We start from the raw sequence: 24,926 nt of genomic DNA on the forward strand, positions 1-24,926 counted from the left end.
GCACTTTGTGGATCCTCCATAGAAATTTGTCTGAACAGATGAGTGAATGAGGAACGCCTTCAGAAACGGGGAGCTTCTATAGCCTAAAGCTGCTCGTCCCACTTTAGAAAGGCTTAACAGAAAGTCTGACCCAAGACTGACCTGAAACCCACTTCCTGCCACACCCCTGGTCTCCTCTCTGGAATGACGCCTCTTCAAGTCAGTACCCTCAAATATCCAGCTTCCCCCCTTCCTCTTCTCCAGACAACCAACCTCAGCTTCTCCAAGGGCTCCCCATTCGACACGGATTTTAGAGCACTGGCATCCTTAATTTCACTAGTCTGAGAAAATTCTTCTCACCTACCTACATAATGCATAGCAACCCCTCCCATACCACTCTGGATACACCCAATCCTGGGAGGTAAACTGGGTCAAGCCAGATAAGAGTTTTTAGGAGCAAAACTGAACAGTCTGCAGCCAGGACTCCAGAGTCAGCAGCCTTGGGTTTGAATCCTAGCCCCCTTACTCTTAAATGACCTTGGGCAAAAGACCTGATTTTTCTGAACCCCGGTTTCTTCATCTGTACAAGGAGAAAAAAAATAAGAGCACCCACCTAATAGAGGTGGTATAAGGGTGAAATTAAATTAGACACTGGAGGTTATCCACTTAACAGAGTGTGTGGTGCATCTCTAAGGACTTAGAGCTTCCCCAGACTTTACCTCGGACCTATGCAAGTTACTTTTCTCCAATCAAATTCCTCTGCTACCCCAGCTCCATCTCAGACATCACCAAGCTCCTTCAGCCAAGATAAGGCTTCAGGTCTTGTGTGCAGATGTTTCCCTCTCTATTATTTCTTCCCATTTTCTCCTGCTCACACTGCACCTTGGGCTTCTGCCTCTCTATCCCAGCCCAACTACCCCTCCATCTGTCCCCATGTCCATCCTCCATTTCTCTTTTTCTTGTCCTTCTTGTTCACTTAATTCTTGCTGTAATTCCTGCTGTTTGTTTTTTCTTCTCATCTTTCTTTATATCATAGAAACTTTAACCAGTAAAGTTCTTTTTTTTTTTTTAATTCCCTTTTCTATTCTGCCTCCTACCTTGGCTCCAGATATCCTAGAGGAAATGATCAACCTGGTAACAGTAAAATCAGTAAGTGTTAACTGCCTCACTGCGCAGGCATTTTAAGCTACAGGCCATTTTCCATCTGCTCCTTGCCACAGACTTCGTGGTAAAGTCAAGGTCGGAAAGGGAGCCATCAGTAATGAGGACAGAGGAAACAGGAAGTTCTCTTTCCCTCTCACCAATATGTGTGCTTCCCGTTCCTTTTTTTGGCCACTGCATTAGTACATTACAGTGAGTTGCCTGTCTTGTTTCTGACATTAATGGAAACCCTTCTAATATTTTGCCAATAATTATGATTTATTTCTAGGTCTTGTTCCAAATAGCTTTTACCCAATGGGGGGGGGTTCTCATTGATGTCTAGTTTGCTAAGCTTATATAATATGTAGGTGTGGTTATTAGGCCTGAGTTTCCAGGTTGGAAGTAAATCATGAAAATCAGGGAAGCAGGGTGCTAAGTAGGTTGACTTGTAGGGTGTCCTGGGGATGTCAGAACAAAGAATTGAGGTCAAGTGGGCAGGCTGGCGGATGATGGAGCAACTTGTCCTTAGGGACTGTCATGGTACTGACAGTCACTCCTCATCCTCAGTTCTTACTATCGGTGGCACTGCAATTCAAAGGCTCTCCTGGACCCTTGAGCACATCAATGGCAAAACTTGGCTCTAATTATGTGTCATGTTTCTTCTTTCATTAATTTACATAAGAAATTCTGGATTCTCAAGAAGCGTTTGGAACTTCTGGAATTGGAGCTGATAACTGAATCTTCATTCCTTTTCACGTGAAAGCTTTTTGGAAGTGGATCTGATCCTGGTTTTCCATTCCAATCAGCTGCTGTGAAAGCCACTTCTTGTTCTGGCTGGGGGCAGATCAAGCCTCTTTTTCTCCTTGATAGAAATTCAGGAAGGAAACCAAATAATTCCCAACAGAGATGAGAGTTGACCACAGTAACCATCCAAAAGGGCTTTTAAAGATTTCAATCTTGCATATGAGAACTTTGGCAACCGAGGCTGGTTACTGGCTCTCCACGGTCAGTTAGATAGAGGCATGGGGGGAGATGTGGGTTCTGCCATTTTGACAGGATAATCTTCCTTGATGGAGAAGAGGTTGCAGCTGAAGCATCACTGAGGTGCCCTTTAACACTGGAAACTTTCAGCAAAAGTGTTTGTGACAAGCGTCCAAAATAAAATACTAAATACTCATTTAGAAATATTTCTCAATAAGCCAACGTGCACATACTGTGTGCTTGGTGAAAGGAGGCGCATTCTAACATCAAAGTTAATCAGCGTGGCATCTATTGATTGCTGTTCTACACCTATTATATGGTGGTTTCGGTTTTTTTTTTTTTTTTAATAATGATTGACAGAAAATTGGCCCCAGTTAACCAAGAGTTGACTGTGCTTGACTTCTTCACTTAGTTCCACTCTTAGCTGAAGAGGGGTGAGGAAAGTAAGTGTGAGAAACCTGTCACAGGGGGAAATGTTAAACAAACTGGTGATGTGTCAGACAGCCTTGGAATAGTCTCAGAAGGTGGCAAGTAAATAAAATCTATGAGGAAAGGTCAAAAGAACTGGCATAGCTGAGTCCTAAAAAAAGAAGGTGACAGGCTCATATATTACTGTTTCTAGTACAGTAAACTAGATTGTCTATGTACTCCCAAAACCCCTCCAATGTTCAGCTGACAGTGGTACACCAGAAAAAGCAGTGAACTTAGGAGGACTAACTAATATATATGTATATTCTGTTTCAAGTGCTTTTCCATTAGAGATTATTATAAGATACTGAATATAGTTTCCTGTGCTATATAGTAGGTCCTTGTTGGTTCTCTATTTTATATATAGTAGTGTGTATCTGTTAATTCCAAGCTCCTACTTTATTCCTCCCCCTCCCTTTCCTCTTTGGTAACCATAAATTTGTTTTCTATGTCTGTGAGTCTGTTTCTGTTTTGTGAATAAGTTCATTTGTATAATTTTAATTAATTATTTTAAAAAGATTTTTTGGCTGCACCTGTGGTATGTGGAAGTTCCCAGGCTAGGGATCAAACTTGTGCCACAGCAGTAAACTGAGTCACAGCAGTGACAATGCTGGATTTTTAACCCACTGAGCCATGAGGGAATTCCCATTTGTATCCTATTTTAGATTCCACATATAAGTATTATCATATAATATTTGTCTTTCTCTGTTCACTTATGATAATCTCTAGGTTCATCCGTGTTGCCACAAATAGCATTATTTCATTCCTTTTCATGGCTGAGTAATATTCCATCATATATATTTATGTATATATCCTCACAAAGATGTAGTATTTTAAAATTATCACATAAATGCCTTTTTTTTTTTGTCATTTTGTCTTTTAGGCCTGCACCCACAGCATATGGAGGTTCCCAGGCTAGGAGTCTAATCAGGGCTATAGCTGCCGGCCTACACCACAGCCACAGCAATGCCAGATCTGAGCCACATCTGTGACCTATACCACAGCTCATGGCAATGCAAGGCCAGGGATCGAACCTGCAACCTCATGGTTCCTAGTCGAATTCATTTCTGCTGTGCCAATAAATGCCTTTATTTAGTGATCAGAATCGTTCAAACATGGAGCTTGTTAGGATAAAGAACAATAGAGGAGGTGCTTGGAGATAAGAGTTTGGGAACCAGGCTGTGAGACGATCTAGGGGAGAGATGGTATCTGCTTCATCTCAGAGTGCTTAGCACTGTCATTGTACCTCCTTAAGTGCTCATTAAGTTTCAAACAAACACAGTGCTAAGAGAACATACAATGAACTCATGGACCCATTATCCAGATCCAAGAATCCTCCCTCATGGCCAATCTCGCTTTCCTATGCTCCCACCCAAGTGACCCCTCAACCTCCTTGAAGATTACTTTGAAGCAAGTCTCAGACATTGTATAATTTCGCCCACAAACATTCCAATGTGTCTCTTTGAAAAATAAGCAAATACAACATCATCACCCCTAAAAAATGAGCAGTACTTCCTTAAATATAATCTAATGAAATTCAGTGTTCAAATTTTCATGATTGTTGTCCTAAAAGAATGTTTTTTCAGAATTTTATAAATTAGGGTCTAAAGATCGCAACAAGGTGATATGTATATTGTTTTGTTTAATCTAGAGTCACCACACACATGAACATTGCTTGTGATTTAATTTCTGAAGGGACCAGGTCTCTTGGCCTAGAGCTTTCCACAGGATATTGCTGATCGCCTCTCATAGTATCATTTAACATCAACCTTGTACTGCCTACAAACTGATAGATCAAAAGACTTGCGAGGGTTCGGATTCTTTTTTTTTTTTTTTTTTAGAATGCTTCATAGGTAGTTTTTTAAATTTCCATGAAGAGACATATAATACCTTGCGATCTTTTTTTTTTTTTTTTTTTGCTTTTTAGGGTTGCAGCGGCGGCATATGGAGGTTCCCAGCCTAGGGATCCAGTTGGGGCTAGGCTGCCAGCCTACACCACAGCCACAGCAATGCCAGGTCCAAGCCGTGTCTGCGTCCTACACCACAGCTCACAGCATTGCCGGATCCTTAACCCACTGAGCTAGGCCAGGGATTGAACCTGTAATCTCATGGTTCCTAGTCGGATTCATTTCCACTGTGTCACGAGGGGAACTCTGCTATCTTTCTTTTTTTGACATTAGCACATTAGCAGCCATTAATGATCTTTGCCTGGATCTATTATTCCATTAACATCTGTAAAAATGTTGATAGATTTCCCCAGTGACCTAGCGGTTAAGGACTTGGTGTTGTCATTGCTATGGCTTGTGTTTGTCCCTTGGTCCAGGAACTTGGGCATGTTGCAGGTGCAGCCAAAAATGAAATGTTGATATGTTGATATGTTAATCTTATTTTTAAGCCTCACTTCTTTTTTGAGGGGGAGGGGTGGCCGCACCTGTGGCATGTGGAAGTTCCCGAGCCAGGGACTGAACCTGTGCCACAGTTATCAACCTGAGCTGCTGTAGTGACAATGTCAGATCCTTAACCCACTGTGCCACAAAGGAACTCCTAGCCTCACCTATTCATTTATTAGCTGGCATATTTCTATGAAGAAAAACTTCCCCTCACCAACTACTTGGCTATCCTGACACACAGTTGGAAAAGGAATGGCAGAATAAATACTGTTTCTTTCCCTTTATTTACCAGGTTCAAAATAATAGGCTGATTCCCAGAATATCTTTCAAAAGATGACAAAGGACGCTCTTTTAAATGCTATTATGAACTCATGAGTTTAAACAATATTTAAGGAGCTTGAGTTGGACTGTTGCTACCTACCCCATGCTACCAGAAGAGAGGCATGTCCTATACCCATGCCTTGTCCCATACCAGTCCTATGAAATGATCTCAAGATTCAGCCATGGAATGGTCATACAAGTATATATGGCAGAATCAGCCCAGACCCTACCATGGCCCCTCCTCTGTATCTCCATACAGTGAGGGCAGGGGGCCCAAGTAAACAGCCACAGTCCTTCTGCACTGGAACTGGGAGCCAAGAGCTTTTTATTTTTGCAGTGGGTGGGAAGTGAGACAAAGCTGTGAGGCTAGGTCTGGAAGCTTCCATTGGCTAGGTGCTAGACTCATGGACGAAGCCAGTCTCCCTGAGGAGGAAATGAAGCCTTCCTGCAGCAAGGAGAGGCATAGGTGTATGGAAAGGATGTTGGGCTCCTGATTCCAGTCTCTCATGCTTGCTGTGGTTTGCTTTCCTGAGCCACAAATTTCTCTTTTTCACCTGAGCTACTCCCAGTCTCTTTAGAGTGGGCTAGCTCTTTTTTTTTCCCCCTTTTTTCAGTCCTTTATTTCGTAAGGAATTCTTTTTTTTTTTTTTTTTTGGTCTTTTGGTCTTTTTTTAGGGCCACACCCACAGCATATGGCTGTTCCAGGATAGGGGTCGAATTGGAGCTACAGCTGCCAGCCACAGCCACAGCCACAGCCTGCGCCACAGCAATGTGGGAGCCGAGCGGCGTTTGCAACCTACCCCACAGCTCACAGCAACTCGGGATCCTTAACCCACAGAGCAAGCCCTGGGATCGAACCCTAGTCCTCATGGATGCTAGTCGGGTTTGTTAACCGTTGAGCCACGACAGGAACTCCCCATTATCCTTTATTTCTTAAGCAAGGTGGAGGTGGTTTATGTTACTTGTAACTCAAAGAGTCTTAACTAAGACTGCTTCTTTAATGACAGGCAGGTTTAGAAGGCCTGCTGAAAGGTATCTTCCTCACCACACAGAAGAAAGAGAGGGGGAATGCATGGTGATACTGCTGAGACCTCAGCCTTGGTCATGAATCCTCATCCCAAGGAGAGGAGGAGGCTTCTAGATTCTGGACACCCAACCCACCAGGGGAGGAACTTCAGACTTGCCTAAGAAGGCATCTAAATCTGTCTGCCAAAACCATGGTAATTTATTTTAATCAAACTGGGAAACTGCATTCTTACCTTCAACAATATATAAAAATGGGAGGGAATATAAGAGGGAGATTCTTGCGTTTGCACATTTTACCTACTCCCAGGGCTCCCACTTGCAGATGAGCCTGAAGTTTACACCAGAGGGTAAACAAGATAGCTATTTGGACATCACACACCACTTTGCCAGTTTCCGTTCTCTTGAATTATTTATCATCTAATTGTCTGCACTGAAACGGAATCTGGCAACGCAGAGTTAGAGATGAAGCCTTATTTGTGAGTCAGAGAAGGAAAACTTGCGTTCAGCGAAGGACCTGGAGCAGAAACACTTGGTGGCTTTCTGATGTTCTCTTGCTTTGGGAGGGCTATGAGCACAGGGGTGAAACGAGCGCAGCAACAGAGATCAGGAGCCCCAGGTTGGAGGTGCCCTAGAGCTGACAAGTCCAGTGTCTCCCCGGAGGCCACGCCACAATCCCCCTACAGGACAGAGGCCCTGGCTCCAGTTTAGACTTAGCCTCTAAGCCTTGATTTCTTGTTTGTAAAAAACAGAGCGCAAAGGGGGATGGGATGGAAAAATAAGCCTCCTGAGATTTAAAAGATTGTTATCACAAACTATTTTCAACATTCCACCATCCCCCACTAATTTCTCATAGGAATAAGTATTAGTAGCTATGAAAACAAGAAAAATAGTCTAAAAATAATTCGAGTAGTAAAACAGAAACTTTGGAAAGCAGAGAAGTACAATGATAAGAAAAACTCACTATTAGTCTTACTACTCAGTAAGAATTACTCATAATATTTTGATACATTTTCTTTCAGTTTTTCTTCTAACCCAAATACATATTTTTCTAAGCACACACACACACACACGTAATTGGGAAGTTTTAAATACACTGTGTAAAGTCAAGTTTTGATTTGGGGTTTCTTTTTCTGTCACGCCCATGACATGTGGAAATTCCCAGGCCAGGGATTGAACCCATGCCACAGCAGTCACCTGAGCCATCAGATCCTTAGCCTGCTGTGCCACCAGAGAACTCCTAAAATCAAGCTTTTTCTTTTTTTTTTGGTCTTTTTGCCATTTCTTGGGCCACTCCTGTGGCATATGGAGGTTCCCAGGGTAGGGGTCTAATCAGAGCTGTAGCTGCCAGCCTACGCCACAGCAACGCAGGATCCGGGCCGAGTCTGCAACCTACACCACAGCTCACGGCAATGCCGGATCGTTAACCCACTGAGCAAGGGCAGGGATCGAACCCTCAACGTCATGGTTCCTAGTCGGATTCGTTAACCACTGCGTGCCACGACGGGAACTCCTCAAGCTTTTTCTTTGACATTTTGTAGCGAGCCTCTCTTTCATGTCAGTAAATATTCTTTAAAAACAAGGTTTTTAGGAGTTCTGTTGTGGTGCAGTGGAAACGAATCTGACTAGGAACCATGAGGTAGCAGGTTTGATCCCTGGCCTCACTTAGTGGGTTAAGAATCCTGAGTTGCTGTGGCTGTGGTGTAGGCCAGCGGCTGCAGCTCGGATTCAACCCCTAGCCTGGGAACTTCCATATGCTGTGGTTCAGCCCTAAAAAGACAAAAAAAAAAAAAAAAAAAAAAACCCAAAAAACCACTCCAAAAAAAAAAAACTTTTTAAAATGGCTAATTATTTTCAAATAGTTCACTGTAAAAAGATACATACTTAAAATATTAATTCAGATTCAATGGTTTCAGTTTAATTTCACATTAAAATCTAATCGGGATACTGCAAAAGATGCTGAAACAACACAGAGTCACAGACTAGATCAGGTACAGACCTGGAAGCAACTCTTTACTAGGGTAATTTCAGGCTGCACAGTGACCCACTACTGGCCTACAAACAGGAAGTGAAAGGACTGGATGGATGGACAGTCCAGGTGAGGAGTACATGTGAGGATGCATGAGTAGGGAACAGACCCTATAAAACTCATGACCCTAATCCCTGAATTTTTAATAACTGCTCTTGTACTATTCCATATGCCAGTATGGCATAAAAACCATAGGCCAATGCCAGCGTTATACTCATACTTACCTCCAGGCTTTTTTTTTTTTTTTTTTTTTTTTTGTCTTTTTAGGGCTGCACCCACGGCATATGGAGGTTCCCAGGCTAGGGGTCCAGCTGGGGCTATGGCTGCCAGCCTACACCACAGCTATAGCAACGCAGGATCTGAGACCTGTCTTCGACCTATACCACAGCTCGCGGCAATGCAAAGCCAGGGATCGAACCCTGCAACCTCATGGTTCCTAGTCTGATTTGTTTCCACTTGCGCCACAACAGGAACTCCATAGGCTTTTTTCTAGGTATAGTTTTTTTCCTTTATGTAACTGAAATTTATATTATGAATATTTTTACCTGCTTTGTTTTCATTTATACAAATTCAGTTTTTAGGTTTGACTTGCATAAGCTTAGGATAGAGGAAAAGGAACTATGTATCAATAGAAAAAGACAATTTATCAATTTACTAGCTAAGGTCCTATTTATACCTTCAATTTTTTTTTAAGATTTTTATTTTTCCCATTATAGTTGATTTACAGTGTTCTGTCAATTTCTACTGTACAGCAATGTGACCCAGTCATACACATATATATATATTCTTTTTCTCATATTATCCTCCATCGTGTTCCATCACAAGTGACTAGATATAGTTCCCTGTGCTGTACAGCAGGATCTCATTGCTTATTCATTCCAAATGCAATAGTTTGCATCGATTAACCCCAATACACCATCAATTTCAACTGAAACCAATATGATTTTAAGATTTGCAAGGAAAACGATCTGCTTCTCATGGATAACAAGGTAGACATACATACAATATGAGAAGGCTCTCTTTTCCTCGTAGGCAACTAGGGGGAGGAGAGGAGGATCAGTAAAGGCATGTTTGGGGGAAAGTTGGAGAAGCATCCACACCTGCTCATTATATCAAGTGTCTAGGGACTCTCTAAATAATTCAGGTGCAGTTGGCTCCCTCCAGGGGCAGGTGTTGAGGAGAGTTTCCAGACAAGCATCTCCTCTTGCAAAACTGGAGCAGACGTAGGATCTGATTACTTGAAAAGGGGTCCAGTTAGTAGCTATAGCTATATCTCCTTCTTCTGCCTTACAACTTGCCTTGGGTTAAGGTACAAGAACTTCTGGGACAACACCGCTGCTACAGCCTGCGTGGTGGTGAAGAGCTTTGAAGCCCAGCTATCTGGTTCTGATCTAGATTCTGCCACTTCCTAACTGTGCGACTTCGGAATTTACTCAACCTCTCTGATCCTTTTTCTGTACCTGTAAAATTGGGATAACAAGTACTTCATTCAGATTGTTGTGGCATCACCTGTAAGGCTCCTACTATGGTGCCTCATACCTAGCAGATTATTTTCTGAGTGTTCCTACCTCATTTCCTAGGAAGAGACATTTGTACTTTAATTAAGAGAGCAATGTCCAGAACTAAGTGAAACCTATCCTTTAGAACAAAACAAATAATACAGCTAATAGCTAATGAAGGTTTATCATAGGCTATTATACTGAGTGGTTTTCGTTTGTTTTTGTCTTTTTAGGGCCGCACCCATGGCATACTGAGATTCCCAGGCTAGGGATCCAAACAGAGGTGTGCATTGAACCTGCGTCCTCATGGATGCTAGTCAGATTTGTTTCCGCTGAGCTACGATGGGAACTCCTATGCTGAGTGTTTTACATGTAATCTCAAAAAACCCATTTATGGATAAGTATTATCAAAGTTCTGAGAAGTTAAGATATCTTCCCCAGATCAAACAGCCAGCAGGTGGTGGAACCAAGGTCCAAATTCTGTTCCCTCTCTTATCCAAAAAAAGGCTATACTCTTATTCTCTAGGTAAACAAGTTCTCTGGTACTTTACTGTGCCAGCACTTCACCTCCAGGTGGACAGCCTGAGGATGCTGGCGGAGGGAGGGCAGTCCACTAGGACTTGGAGGCCAGACCCCCTTAGTTCTGTGGGGCCTGACTGCCCCCTAGCGTTAGGGGAATCTTAGGGCCATATGAATAATTTTGTAAATGCCCCTATAATGTATGAATATCCGGTATTATCCAGACAATTTTTATCACTATTTACCTTTAGTATTATGATTATTATTTCTAAGCAATAGAAAAACCTAAACCCAAGTAAAACATTTGAATAAAAACATTTGCTGAAGGCCTAAAAAAAATTTGCTGAGGGCTTTTTTCTCCCTCGCTGTGAGCTTCAGGATTGGTTGGTTCAGCAAACTTCTTTGCCAGGAGCTAGTGGCCAGAAAAGGGAAGTAGTAGGGCAGGACCACAGGACAGATTTCTGAATAAAAAGCCCCCATTCCTTTAGTACTGGAAGGCTGCCTGGGTTGGGGGGAATCCCTGTGAGGCTATGGCTGCCTCCTGGCCCTTTTGGAGATCTATTTTGGTGGAAAAAGGGAGAATCAGATGGTCCACGACACTACAGAAATGGACTAAGGCTGGAGTTCCCGTCCTGGCTCAGAGGTTAACAAACCCAACTAGCATCCATGAGGACACAGGTTTGATCCCTGGCCTCGCTCAACAGGTTAGGTATCCAGCATTGCTGTGAGCTGTGGTGTAGGTCTCAGATGCAGCTCAGATCATGAGTTGCTGTGGTGCTGTGGTGCTGTGGCTGTAGCCAAGGCCGGGGAGCTATAGCTCCGATTCGACCCCTAGCCTGGGAACCTCCATATACCACAGGTTCAGCCCTAAAAATACAAAATATAAAAGAACACGAAAGAAATGGGCTAGGGCTGAGGAAGCCGTTCCAGGGGGAGTGGACTTATTGGGTAACTGAGTTTCACCTGTATCTTCTGCTCTAAACTCACCCCCATCTCATGCCCAAAGAAGGGTGGCTCCCACAGAGGTTACACCTTCCAGCTGCCTGCCATGTTATCACCTTCCTGTTTACCCACTCGAACTTTGGCCCAGAACTGGCATATTCACTGCTCCCCAAACTTGGGTTTCACCCCACTGTGGGGTTTTGTTTCCCCAACCCCCTGCCAGAATCCTCTGCCCTCTCCTTATCCTGCGGCTTGTCCTTCCCAGGGCCCAGCTCCAGGCCTGCCTCCTCAGTGGAGTCTTCCCCAAGGGTTTGGCCTTCTTGGGTCACTTTCTATTTTCAATCCCAGGGGCACTTGTTGTCTGTTTGGGAGCTGATCATGGTCTTTGCTGTAGTTTCAGGCAGAAATCTGCTTATTGCCTTTTCAGGCAAGCTATGCCAGAACTCCCCACTCAGAGGGCAGAGCAGGCAGGGTAACTTGGCCGACCATGTACGGGTCTGGATGAGAGGTAGAGTCTGGAGCCAGCCTGGGAACATGCTGCACACGACACCATAATTCTTGTGTTCATAAAACATCCTCAAGAGGATAAGAAGAAACATGTAAGCAAGTGCTCATTTCTCTGGGAGGGCCCCCATGAGACAAGAAATCTTCCAATTGCAGACTGTCAGGCACCAAGAACCTTAAAAACAGGAGCTCGATGGAGGACGGATGGAGGGCTTAGAGCTGTCAATGAAGCAGGCGATCCTGAGGCAATGGGGCTGGCAGGATTACCCACAGTGAACTACGGATGCCAGGAGGGGCTACAGCCTTCCAAGTGGACAACGCGTGGATCTGGCACATGGAGAGCACGCTCGTGTCATTCACATCCACCACCTTCAGACCATCACCGTGTTTTCAGTCCTTGAGGTCTAGGGGCTTCATCTCATGCTTTCCTTTCCTCTCAGTCTGAGTTCCTCCCCTGGGGGTCTGCCTGTGCTACTTCCACTGACACCTGGCCTCTCTCCAGGTGGCCTCTCTCCAGAGGCCTCTCTCCCCAGTCAATTTCCAGAGAAGAGACTGTGTAAGAGCAGGGTGAGGGCCACAGTGAGGGAGAAAACTTGAACCAGAGCACAGAGGCTTTTCATAAGAACTTTATTTCTCAAAAAGGAGGGAAGAATCCAAAGTATTAAAATAATCCTCTAATTTTTGTTTTTTTTTGGGAAAGGAAAGGATGACAAAATAATTCGTAAAAAAATTTCAAGCACAATGGCTGCAGGTACTTCATCCTGAAACTTGTACCTCCTATCTGCAGCTCTGGGTTCCAACTGTGTCCAGGTAGTGGCAAGCCCCTGGATCCAGAGAGTTTACTTATATTTACTCCAATAAATACAAAATGTCAATCTTCCCAGTGCAAATGATTTAGTCCTTTTTGTGATTGCTTATGATGAGAATGCTAAAAAGAAGAGCTGTCTCTCTTCTAAGTTCCAAATCTTTCCTTTTTGAAGATGACTAGGAGTATGAAAGAAATGAAACATGGAAAGACTTATTAGGTGTGACTGGCTCTTGTAACTACCAAATGCCAAGGGAGACTTTACCTCATTGAGGCGATAAAAGGTAAAAAGCAACCATGATTTTCCACTGCCTTTTATGTGGGGAAATGGCACCTTTCTGTTTCTATCACTGAAGGGAATTACACTATGTGAGGCAAAGTCCCCATCCGTAGCAATTAAGCAAAGTCCCTAACTACAGCGACTGTTATCTAACTTAGAAAGAAAGAGAGAGAGGAAGAAAAAGAGAGAGAAAGGAAGGAAAGAAGGAAGAAAGAAAGAAAAGGGTAAGCTGGAACGGAGTCTTTGGCCCAGGCTGATGTTGCCATAGAGCCCAGAAGCATCAAGGTGCACGTTCCAACAGGAGACCCTTCCAGGAAGCAGGAGACAAGAAGGCCTGGTCCATCCCCTGAGGTGCAGAAGACCATTTTAACTGGGAAGACCCCTCAAAACATGTCCGGCTCTCCTCTGAATGCTTTCAGTTGGTGTTTCTCTGGGGAACAGGGAGGTTCTCGTGAAGATACTTTAAGCTTCCGTGCTCTGAGAAGTCTGAGACCACGTGGTCCTCCCCTCGCAGCAGCCACTTGGTAGTAAGCAATCCTTCAAGTCCCACTGGTCCCCGGGCGTGGATTCGGGATGTACTGATTCCCACTTCAGCTCCTGTGGAAAAGCAGGGGGATGAGGATGTGGCACTCCCCTAGCCTCTGCTTCCTGTAGCCTATCAGGCTTACATCTTCTCCTTCTCACTAGGCACCTCTCCCCTTCCTCTTCTGACCCATCCTTGCCGTGCTAGCCTGATTTCCACTGTCCCCATAAATGTGTCCTCTGCTTGCTATAAATCACGGTCCTTCTTCTAAGGAAAGACAATGCATGGGCTTCTTTTTGGTACTGCATAGAAGTTCCATCTCCCTAAGTATCCTTTAAACTAGAGACAGTAAAGGACATGTTCTAGGTATTCTCCAGGATGCTTAGCATCTAGACACTCATGAGATTGGATACACAAAAGGGTACTATTCACTTCCCGCCGTCCAGCTCCAGCCTCAGACACCAGGCACCAGGGCTTTTCCTGTGTCTGGCTTCGTACAAGGTTCCCAAGCACTGTGTGCAGTGGAGGCAGTTCCCTCATTCATTACAACTTACTGAACAGGCACTGAGTTAGGCCCTGGGGACAAAGTAATAAATAATTGATGCAATTCTTATGGTCAAAAGAGCCAAGGAATAGCGCAGCAAATAATTCTGTGCAGTGACAGGGTGCAGAGAAGGGTGCTGGGAGAGAGACTGTGGGCAGGGTGGCAGCACCTTGGATACTGTGGTCAGGGGGAATTTCCCTAAGGAGGTGCCTTTGGCTAACACCTGAACAATGAGAAAGAGTTGGGAGGGGGGAGCTGTGGGAGGCGGGGAGGGGAGCTGCAGGCAGAGAGGAGCAAGGGCAAGGACTCGAGAGGGGATGTGCCTGGGTAAGTGGCTGGCAAGGAGACTGTGACCACTGGCTTCAAATCCTGGTTTAAGAGGGTAGAGACCGCATGAATTTTGGCATGTTGCCTAACCATCTCTTGCTTCAGTTTTTCCTTTTGGAAAAGGAGGAAAATATCAGAATCCATTATGTAGAACTAAGTGAGATAATGCATGTGATGCACTTAGTAGAGTGATACTGCCTGTCACTGTTATTAATGCATTTCACAGGAAGGGAACTCAACCAGAGCCTGAGCTTTAGCTCTGAGTGGGTGAAGGAAAGTATGGAGGGGTCTTTGCTCCTCCCACATCTTGGACTTGCACTTGAAAGCTGGGCACCTCAGCTCTTATAAGTATGCTGCTCTTTCTTCAAGAACATGGAATATAAAGATCAGCGCAAGCGATGTGATAATTAAATCATATCCCACCTCAACAGAAATATGGAGCTAAAAATAAGAGTCCAATGACTAAGAGTAATTGAGCAAAATTCCCTTTAATAACCTTTAGCATTTCAGTGAGAACTACTTCTCTAGGCAGATCATCTATTCAAAAGTTCAGAGAAATTAAAGTGTGTTACATAGTTGAAATATTCTCAGATGTGCCATAAATGCCTTATTGGAGCTCTGTATAATGGTACCCCTGAAAACCAGAGACTGTCTGGAAAATTCTTAATACTACTGGCGGTGGAGATTACATTACTAATGATGAAAGGGAAAGGGTGTCTTTCTGAAGCTTTCTGTTCCATATACTGATTTATTTATTTATTTATTTTTTATTTTTATTTTATTTTTTGTCTTTTTGTCTTTCTAGGGCCGCATCCTCAGCACATGGAGGTTCCCAGGCTAGGGGTCTGATCCGAGCTGTAGCCCTGGCCTAGCCAGAGCCACAGCAACTCGGGATCTGAGCCTCATCTGTGACCTACACCACAGCTCACAGCAACGCTGGATCCTTAACCCACTGAGCGAGGCCAGGGATCGAACCCACAACCTCATGGTCCCTAGTCAGATTCATTAACCACTGAGCCATGACAGGAACTCCTGATTTATTTTTATTTTATTTTTCTTTTTAGGGCAACACCCGTGGCATATGGAGGTTCCCAGGCTAGGGGTCGAATCGGAGCTGTAGCTACCAGCCTACGCCACAGCCACAGCAACGTGGGATCCAAACCAAGTCTACAACCTACACCACAGCTCACAGCAACGCTGGATCCTTAACCCACTGAGCAAGGGATCAAACCCGCATTCTCATGGATACCAGTCAGGTTCGCTAACAGCCGAGTCATGACGGGAACTCCTCCAAATACTGACTTAGAAGTCAACCTTGTGCCTCTGGGCTTACCTGTTTGTTTTTTGCAGCTGACACTTCAGCCCAGCCTAGGTACCAATACCTTCTTTTGTCCTGCCCTTGGGAACCCTGGCATGCACAACTGTCAAAACCCATGAACGCAGACACACTGAGGCCTGCCACAAGTGGTGGTAATGACCTAGGCTCTGGACTTGCTCAAGTTTGGGTCTGAGTGGCAGCTGTATGACCTGGGGCAGGTTACTTCATTTCTTTGAATCTCAGTTTCCTCATTTATGAAAAAGGAAATACAAATACTTACCTTCTTGACATGTGAAATGCCTAAAACGCAGATCTTGTACCACCTCACGGGAGGGTTACCATGCTCTCATAAGCCCACCTCCCAGTCTGTCTCCATTATCCTGAACCTGCGTGTGACTAGAAAGGCCAGGTGTCTCCTCCACCCTCACTGTGCTCCTCGGGCCACACAGTGGTTCATAAGGGACTCTTTTCTCCCCAACCGGACTCCCCCTTACCCAGTCCAAAGCGGTAGCCATCAGAGAAGCGAGTGCTGGCATTCCAGAACACACAGGCGCTATCCACATGCTGGAGGAAGAACTCTGCTGTCTTTTCTGCAGCATAAAGGGAAAAAATTGAGTTAGGATGGACAGTGGAGAACATTCCTGCTTCTAGCCACTCAACAGCCTGACCAGGGCAGGGTCCAGGTCCTTGAGGCGCTTCCCCACCTATTAAACATGCGGACTTTGAAAAATCGAAAAAAGGAAGAAAGCAAACCAGCTTCATCAGTTATATTGTTGAAGGAGCAGGTCCTGGGAAAGACTGGGTTGGAATCCAGATCTCCTTGCAGACATACCTACCTTCAGTGCTGCCATGGCCTGCCTATACTATCTACTTACATGGCCTGGGCCAAATGCCTAAGTCTCAGATACAACTCCACACCCACAGCTGGGTGACTGTAGGCAGGTCTCTGAACCTCTCTGAGCCTGAGTACAATGGGGACTGATGATAGTACCCAGCTGGGGGTAGGGTAAAATGAATGGACAGCCATAGAGCATGCATCCCAAAGCCTAAATATTAGCTGTTGTCACTAATGGTGACAGTCTGAGTTCCCAGTAAACTGCCTTAGTTCCCTGAGGGGCTATACTGGCTTCCTTTCTTATTGGGCCTCCAGTGCCTGACACCCAGGCATGTCTCTTAGTGTTCACTGTGGAGGGAAAATATGACCACAGAGAGCTGGTTTTGCCATAAACTAGCTGGTTCTGTGCTTAACTTCCTGAGCCTTGATTTCCTCAGCTGTAAAACAGGTTTATTCCAAGAGCCTGGAAAGACTGCTGTGTAGATTAAATAGTAACATCTCTGACACAGAGGGCGCCACGTCTGAAGTGGAACTAATCACCTCTTCCCTGCCTCCTCGCATGGGGCCACTGTGACAACGCAATGAGGTAACAGGTGTAAAAGCACTCAGCAAACCAGCAAATGCTACCAATATGTTATCACCATCAGTTCACTGATATTTTGTTTTCCTGCAGGCCAAGAGGGGCTGAGAAGAGCAGAGCTGCCTTGGAAATCAAGGCAGAAGAAGCAGACCCCGTGTGCTGAAGCCTCTGCACACTGACCGTTCTCTGTGACGATGACATCTGTGTGGGAGCTGCCGTACTTGTGGATGTGGTCGATGGCCTCCTGCACGCTGTCCACCACTTCTATGCACAGTTCCAGGTCCCCGTACTCAGTTCGGAGAGACTTCACTTCAGAGGGGCTGAAGGTCAGATAGGAGGCGAACTTTGGGCCTGCATGAATCTTCACCTGGAACAGAGGAAGTTTGGGGGCAACAACATAAACACAGTAGAAACATGTAAGTGCATACTCCTCCTTCTGAGATCCAGAGCAAGACAAGCCTGAAGACAATGAGCCTGGGGCTCCTGTGCCTGGAAACTAAACTAGTTTCTGTTTCCTTTTAGAGGCAGCCCCTACCCCCTAGGATGTTCCGCTTTGGAAAATGCTGACGGCCACTTGCCAGCAATGGGCCCCCAGTAAAACTGGAGCAGGGATTTAAACAGGAAGCTCTCGAATGTGAAGAATGTGCAAGGCATTTAACAGGCTAGCGACATAAGCCCTTGACTGCTGGCATTTTACTAAAATGAACACATGACTATAAAAATCCCACTCCCTGCATGTGGGACTTCGGCACTGGATCAGGTGGAAAAAGGGAGACATCACCAACGCACTTCTACTCCCTTCACCCTGGAAAAATCCTAGGTGTACTTTAGAGGGAAATGGTACTTGGCTGGTAACCACAGTTTATAGTTACATCTTTGACTTACACCTCTGTCTGGCCCCATCTCTAGGTTCAGCTCAGGTCCAGACTGGGCTAATCCTGCTCCTGGCTGGAGGAACTATAAGCTCCTGAAGTTGGTCACTGAGAACCCCAGTCACAAGTATGATCCCACTTAGGCCTTGTCCTCTGAGACCTCCACAGGGTGGTGTTCATGCCTTGATTCCTTGGGACCAAGCTCTTGCCTTAGCTCACATCAGGGCAAGTGGTGTTTGTCCTGTCCTTACTGCTCCTGAGGCTCTGTGTGGTTTCCTAGCTGGGATCCCACTTCCTCCAGGCCTGGATCCAACTACGTTGTTCAGGGGCCAGAACCCCAGCCCTCTGCAAGTTGTGCTCTGGTTTACTTCCTGCACTATAAGGTGCTGCATGAGTACACATACTGGCTCACTGTGACTCGAGGAATTTCAAGGCAATCCTTAGCACGAATGAGGATATCGTGGGTTTGTCTGAATCAGGACTGGGGGTTTTACTCCTGGATAAAGGAGAGCTTTTCTCCTGTCTTATTGAGTCCAGTCCAGCCTGGCACTTGGCATATACACAAGTGCTCAAATAGGCCACTTGTGTCAAGTCAGGCCCCAAATGTAATCTAACTCCCCTGTCATTTGTAGGGTACATTTTCATTTTCAAAACTGTCCTTTCGGGTTCTCACTGGGACCATGCCACATTTATAAACTGGCTGAATCCTTCGGTTTCCAGCAGAGGGATGAAAGGGAAGAGACACATGCTCGGGGTCAAAGCAACCAAAGCCAGCAGTCACTTTCTCTACTACTGTGCTAGTTTACATCATTCTAAAAGAGCACCATGAAATCAGATATTAAAGCTTAAGTGCATCCTGACAGAAAATTTAAGATTATCCATTTCTGGAGTTTCCTGGTGGTCTAGTGAGTTAAGGATCTGGTACTGTCGCTGCTGTGGTGCAGGTTTGATCCCTAGCCCAGAAACTTCTGCATGTAGTAGTCATGGCCAAAAAAAAAAAAAGTCCATTTTTCTCTGGGGAGCATCTATTTCCTTACAATTAGGAATTTAGGATTAACCTATTTGAAACTTACTAGCATTGGTTATTTACAACCTTAATGACATGGTATGAAAATAATCCAGAGAGAATATTACACAGATTGCTCACTCCCAAATATCACTATATTAGTCAGTACATTAATATTGGTAATTGAAGACATTTGTGGAGAGATAGATGTATAAAATTTTTGGTTTGAAAAATTTCTGCACAATCTTTTCAAATCAAATCCAAACATAAATTTTATGTTGTCTGGGTAAGGGTTGCAGGAAAGAGTCCATTCAATGGGCAGTCATGGCATCTGCCTTACCTTTGAACCCTCTTAGCACTGAACACACTTCCCTTCGGAACGAAGCTATTTGTATATGGGTCTTCTCCATCTACTAGGCTGTCAGAAACACAGGCATGTCTTAACTCATTCTGTGTACTCAGCACAGAACTTTGTACATGGCAGATGCTCAAAAACATTGCTTCTCAAATTGCCTTAAATGGTATGCCAGCTGCTCCCAGTCTAATCCCACAGGCTTCTAAATCTCGGAAGGAAAGATTCAGAAGTGAGGGACTTGCCCTACCTGTTCCACTCTCAGCATGTCAATGATCTGGTCAAACAATGGTGTTCTCAGCAGATCTCGGTGGATTAAGAGGGTCTCCAAAGCATTACAGGCGGCTGGATATTCACATTTAGAGTCTCTGACTGAAAGAGGATAAAGAATTGTTTCTATTACATGATCCAGAGTCACTGAGGTCGTGACAAATATTTTACCTGCATAAAACAGGGGACCCCATCAAGCTCACCTAGTCTGGTGGCCTTGTCGACACTAGCCTCTGAATCCACATACATGTGGCAGATCCCTTCACTGTGCCCCATCACTGGAATGCCCTTAGCAGCTTTCTGGATGTCTCTGACCAGCTGGGAAGAGCCACGTGGGATGATGAGATCTATCATTTTGTCTAGGCGGCAAAGGTCTTCCACTTCTTCTCTGGTATTCACCTGAAGAGGCAGACAAGAAAAAGATAAAGAGGTAACATCTTCTGACCATACAAAATATGGACGCAGCAGAATCCCTTTTACTGACAAATGTCTGTACCTCTTGAGAACTAAGTCTGGTACTGTGAAAACTTATTCCAAAAACAAGACTAAGTTCCTGATCATGGGAACTTAAAAGGTATCCAACAAATGCTTATCAAACCCTATATTAAGTGCTGTGCTCTGCACTACAAAACAAGCAGGACAGAGCTCACGTCTAGTAGGGAAGACAAGACTAGGACAGGACTAGTCATTTTTAAAATGCCAGAAGAGGTACAAAGTGCTATCTCTGGAAGGTCAAGGAGGAACAGAGCATGCCAGGCTATGAGGATTACAAAAGGAAGTGGCTGCCCCATTGGCTCTCCAGTGACAACCTTAATGACATGTCAGGTCTTGCTAGGGAGTCATGGTTCTCCACGACTTTGCTGGCCAGATTGACTAAAGTGCTTGTGTTAGGACAGTGAGATTATGGGCACTTTTTTTCTTCCTCTTGATATTTATACTGTCATATTACTAATAATAGAAATACAAATATATGTATAAGAAGGTTCATGGCAACTTTAATCTGCATAGCTCCAAACTGGAATAAACCCAAATGTCCATCAAGAGAAGAAAGGATAAGCGGTCGTACATGCATGTAAATGGAAAACCACATGGCAATAGAAAACAGAATACTGCTAGATGCAACATTATGAATGAGTCCTATGGACATAACAAAACAGAAGAAATACAGCATGATAGAGTACGTTTTGTATGAATTCATTTATGTGAAGTTCAAGAGCAGGCAAAAGAAATAATGTGAAAGAAGTAAAAAAAAAATGGTTACTGATATTCAGAGACAAGATGGTGGAGTAGGACTCGAGCTCACCTCTCACGAAAATACCAAAATTACAACTAACTGCTGAACAACCATCAACAAAAGAGACTAGAAGCTACCAAAAAAGTTATCTTACACCCAGGACATAAAAGAAGCCACAGTGAGATGGTAGGAGGAGTGTTTTTATAATATAAGCAATCCCATAACAGCCAGGTAGGTAACCTACACACCAGAAAACAACTATATCATGGAGGCTTTCCCACAGGAGTGAGAGTTCCAAAACCCACAACAGGTTCCCCAGCCTGGGGGTCTAGCATTGGAGGAAGAGCCCCTGGAGCATGTGGTATTCAGGACCAGTGGGGCTTGAGCACAGTAACTCCAGAGAACTGGGGGAGAGACTCCAGTCTTGGAGGGCGCACACAGGATTTCACATTCACTGGGTCTCAGGGCAAAGCAGGGACTCCATGAGAATGTGGGTCAGATGGTTGGGTCTTGGAGGTTCTCCTGGAAAAGCAGGAGTTAACTGTAGTTCACTATGGGGGCAGGACATTGGAGGCAGAGGTCCCAGGGAATAATCATCCCTGTAAGCGCCCCAGAGGCTGCCATTTTGGAAAAATCAGGTCCCGCCCACCAGGGCTGAGGAGCCCCAGGCTAAACAAACAGGGTGGGAACACAGCCCCACCCATCAGCAAACAGGCTGCCTAAAGTCCTCCAAGGCACAGAGCTGCCTCTAATCACATGCAGAGACAAAGCCCCACCCAACATATGGACAAGACTCAGCCTCACCTACCAGTGGACAGGCACCAGTTCCTCCCATCAGGAAGCCTGCCATGAGTCCCTATATCAACTTCAACCACAAGGGGGCAGACACCAGAAGCAAGAGAGGCTACAATCCTGTAGGCTGCAAAAAGGAGTCCATGCAGAAAGCTAAATAAAATGAAACAGCAGATATGAGCCAGATGAAGGAACAAGGGAAAAAACCCCAGAACAACAGCTAAGTGAAATGGGAGATAAGCAACCTACATGAAAAAGACTTTAGAGTAATGACAGTAAGGAAGATCTAAGATCTTGAAGAAAACTGGAGGGCAAGATCAATAAATTAAAACAAACATTTAACAAAGAAACAGAAGATTTAGGGAATTAACAAGGAGGGATGAACAACACAATAACTGAAATGAGAAACTCACTAGGAGGAACCAAGAGCAGAATATACAGGCTGAAGAATGAATAACTGAGGTTGAAGACAGACTGGTGGAAATCACTGACATGGAATAGAATAAAGAAAGAGGGATGAAAAGAAATGAGGACAGTCTAAGAGAACTCTGGGAAACATTAAACACACCAACTTTTGCATTATAAGGGTGCCAGAAGGAGTAAAGAGAAAGGGCCAGAGAAAATATTTGAAGAGATAATAGCCGAAAACTTCCCTGACATGGGAAAGGAATCACTTACTCAAATCCAGAAAGCACAATGAATACCATATAGAATAAATCCAAGGAGGAACACCACAAGACACTTATTAATCAAACTGACCAAAATTAAAGACAAAGAAAATACTGAAAGCAGCTAAGTAAATGCAATAGCACACAAGGAAACCCTGACAAGGTTATCAGCCTATTTTCCAGCAGAAACTCTGCAGCCCAGAAGAGAGTGGGACAATACATTTAAAACGGTGAAACAAAAAACCTACAAACAAGAATACCTTACCCAGCAAGGCTCTCATTCAGATTTGAAGGAGAAATCAAAAGCTTTACAGACAAGCAAAAGTGAGAATTCAGCATGACCAAACCAGCTTTACAAGAAACACTAAAGGAACTTCTCTAGGCAAAAAAGAAAAGGCCACAACTAGAAAGATTACAAATAAGAAAGCTCACCAGTAAAGGCAAACATATAGTAAAGGTAGGAAATCATCCACACACAAATATAATATCAAAACCAGCTACTGTGAGAAAAGGAGGGTATAAATGCAGGATACTGGAGATAAGCATTTGTAATTAAAAGACCAGCAATTTAAAACAATCTTGTACAAATATACAGACTCCAGTATTAAAACCTCGTGATAACCACAAACCAAAAATCTACAATAGCTACAACACAAGTAAGAAAAAGCAATCCAGAGTTCCTGTCATGGCAGAGTGGAAACAAATCTGACTAGGAACCATGAGGTTAAGGGTTCAATCCCTGGCCTCGCTCAGTGGGTTAAGGATCTGGTGTTGCCCTGAGCTGTGGGTCGCAGACATGGCTTGGATCCTGTGTTGCTATGGCTGTGGCATAGGCTGGCAGCTGTAGCTCTGATTTGATCCCTAGCCTGGGAACCTCCATATGCTGCGGGTACAGCCCTAAAAAGCAAATGAATAAATAATATGAATAAATAAAAATTAAAAAGTTGCAATTCTCACTTAAAAAATGAAAAAAAAGAAAAAAAATAGATTAAAAAAAAGAAAGAAAAAGCAATCCAAACACAACTCTAAAGATAATCATCAAACCACAAGAGAAGAGAACAAAGAAGAAGGGAAGGAAAAACACCAACAAGAAGAAATCCAAAACAATTAACAAATGGTAATAAAAAAGAGCCGTGTGTGTGTATATTGTTTATATAAGACACCCACTTCAATTCTAGGTACATACAAACTGAAAGTGAGAGGATGGAAGAAGATATTCCATGCAAACGGAAATCAAAAGCAAGCTGGAGTAGCAACTCTCATATTAGACAAAATAAACTTTAAAGATGGTTACAAGAGACAAAGAAGGAGATCACATAAAGATCAAAGGATCAATCCAAAAGGAAGATATACTAATTGTAAACATATATGCACCCAACATAGAAGTACCTCAATATAGGCAACTGCTAACAGCCATAAAAGGAGAAATCGACAATAACACAATTATAGTGGGGGCTTTAACAGCCCAGTTACAGCAACTGACAGATCATCAGACAGAAAATCAACAAAGAAACACTCCTGAAATGATGCATTAGACCAGATGAACTTAATACATGTTTACAGAACATTCCATCTGAAAGCAGCAGAATACACATTCTTCTCAAGCACACATGGAGCATTCTCTAGGATATACCACATTCAGGGACACAAGTCAAGCCTCCATCAATTTAAAAAAATGAGAATCTTGGAGCAGTGGTTAATGAATCCGACTAGGAACCACGAGGATGCAGGTTCAATCCCTGGCCTTGCTCAGTGGGTTGATGATCCGGTGTTGCTGTGAGCTGTGGTGTAGGTTGCAGACATGGCTCGGATCCCATGTTGCTATGGCTCTGACATAGGCCGGTGGCTACAGCTCCGATTAGACCCCTAGCCTTGGAAGCTCCACATGCCGTGGGAGTGGCCCAAGAAATGGCAAAAAGACAAAAAAACAAACAACAAAAAAACTGGAATCTTATTAAGAATTTTTTCTAACAACGCTACAAGACTAGAAATCAACGATGAGAAAAAAACGGCAGAAAACACAAACATGGGGAAACTAACTAAACAACCAATGGATCACTGAAGAAACCAAAGAGGAAAGCAAATATCTAGAGACAAATAAAAATGAAAACACAATTATCCAAAACCTACAGGATGAGGCAAACACAGCTCTAAGAGGGAAGTTCATAGCAATACGAGCCTACCCCAGGAAATAAGAAAAATCTCAAACAACCTAACCTTACACCTAAAGTTACTAGAGAAAGAACAAACAAACAAAACCCAAAGTGAGTAGAAGGAAAGAAATCATAAAGATCAGAGCAGAAATAAATGAAATTAAAATGCAAAAAACAGTAGAAAAGACCAATGAAACTAAAAGCTGGTTTTTTGAAAAGATCAACAAAATTGATAAACTGTTAGCCAGACTCATCGTGAAAAAAAGAGAGGGCTCAAAGCAATAAAATTATAAATGAAAAAGGAGAAGTTACTACAGACATCATAGAAATAGAAAGGATCATAAGAAACTACTATAAGCAGCTACATGCCAATAAAATGGACATCCTAGAAGAAATGGACAAATTCTTAGTTAGGTACAACCTTCAAAGACTGAACCAGGAAGAAACAGAAGAGATGAACAGACCATCCATAAGTACTGAATCTGTGATTTAAAAAAACCAGGAAACAAAAAAACCTCCCAAAAAACAAAAGTCCAGGACTGGATGCTTCACAGGTAAATTCTATCAAACAT

General features: G+C 43.8%; 1 protein-coding gene across 2 annotated transcripts in view; it reads right to left on the bottom strand.

Annotated features, from left to right (window-relative positions):
* Positions 1–12,405: 12,405 nt before the first annotated feature.
* ALDH18A1 (aldehyde dehydrogenase 18 family member A1) overlaps positions 12,406–24,926 on the bottom strand; it is a 47,201-nt gene continuing 34,680 nt past the window's right edge. For both annotated transcript variants that reach the window (XM_005671336.4, XM_001927529.7), the window contains exons 14-18: positions 19,711–19,906; positions 19,488–19,609; positions 17,188–17,374; positions 16,087–16,182; positions 12,406–13,477 (exon numbers count right to left, since the gene is read on the bottom strand). In XM_005671336.4, the coding sequence (XP_005671393.1) occupies positions 13,296–13,477; positions 16,087–16,182; positions 17,188–17,374; positions 19,488–19,609; positions 19,711–19,906 (783 nt within the window). In that variant the 3' untranslated portion in view covers positions 12,406–13,295. The remainder of the gene's footprint in view (positions 13,478–16,086; positions 16,183–17,187; positions 17,375–19,487; positions 19,610–19,710; positions 19,907–24,926) is intronic.

This window comes from Sus scrofa, chromosome 14 (genome assembly GCF_054392235.1).
Source record: "Sus scrofa isolate SSC_HxYL_T2T_F1_AM1 chromosome 14, Sscrofa_HxYL_maternal_Yorkshire_Landrace_v2.0, whole genome shotgun sequence".
Taxonomy (NCBI): Eukaryota; Metazoa; Chordata; class Mammalia; order Artiodactyla; family Suidae; genus Sus; species Sus scrofa.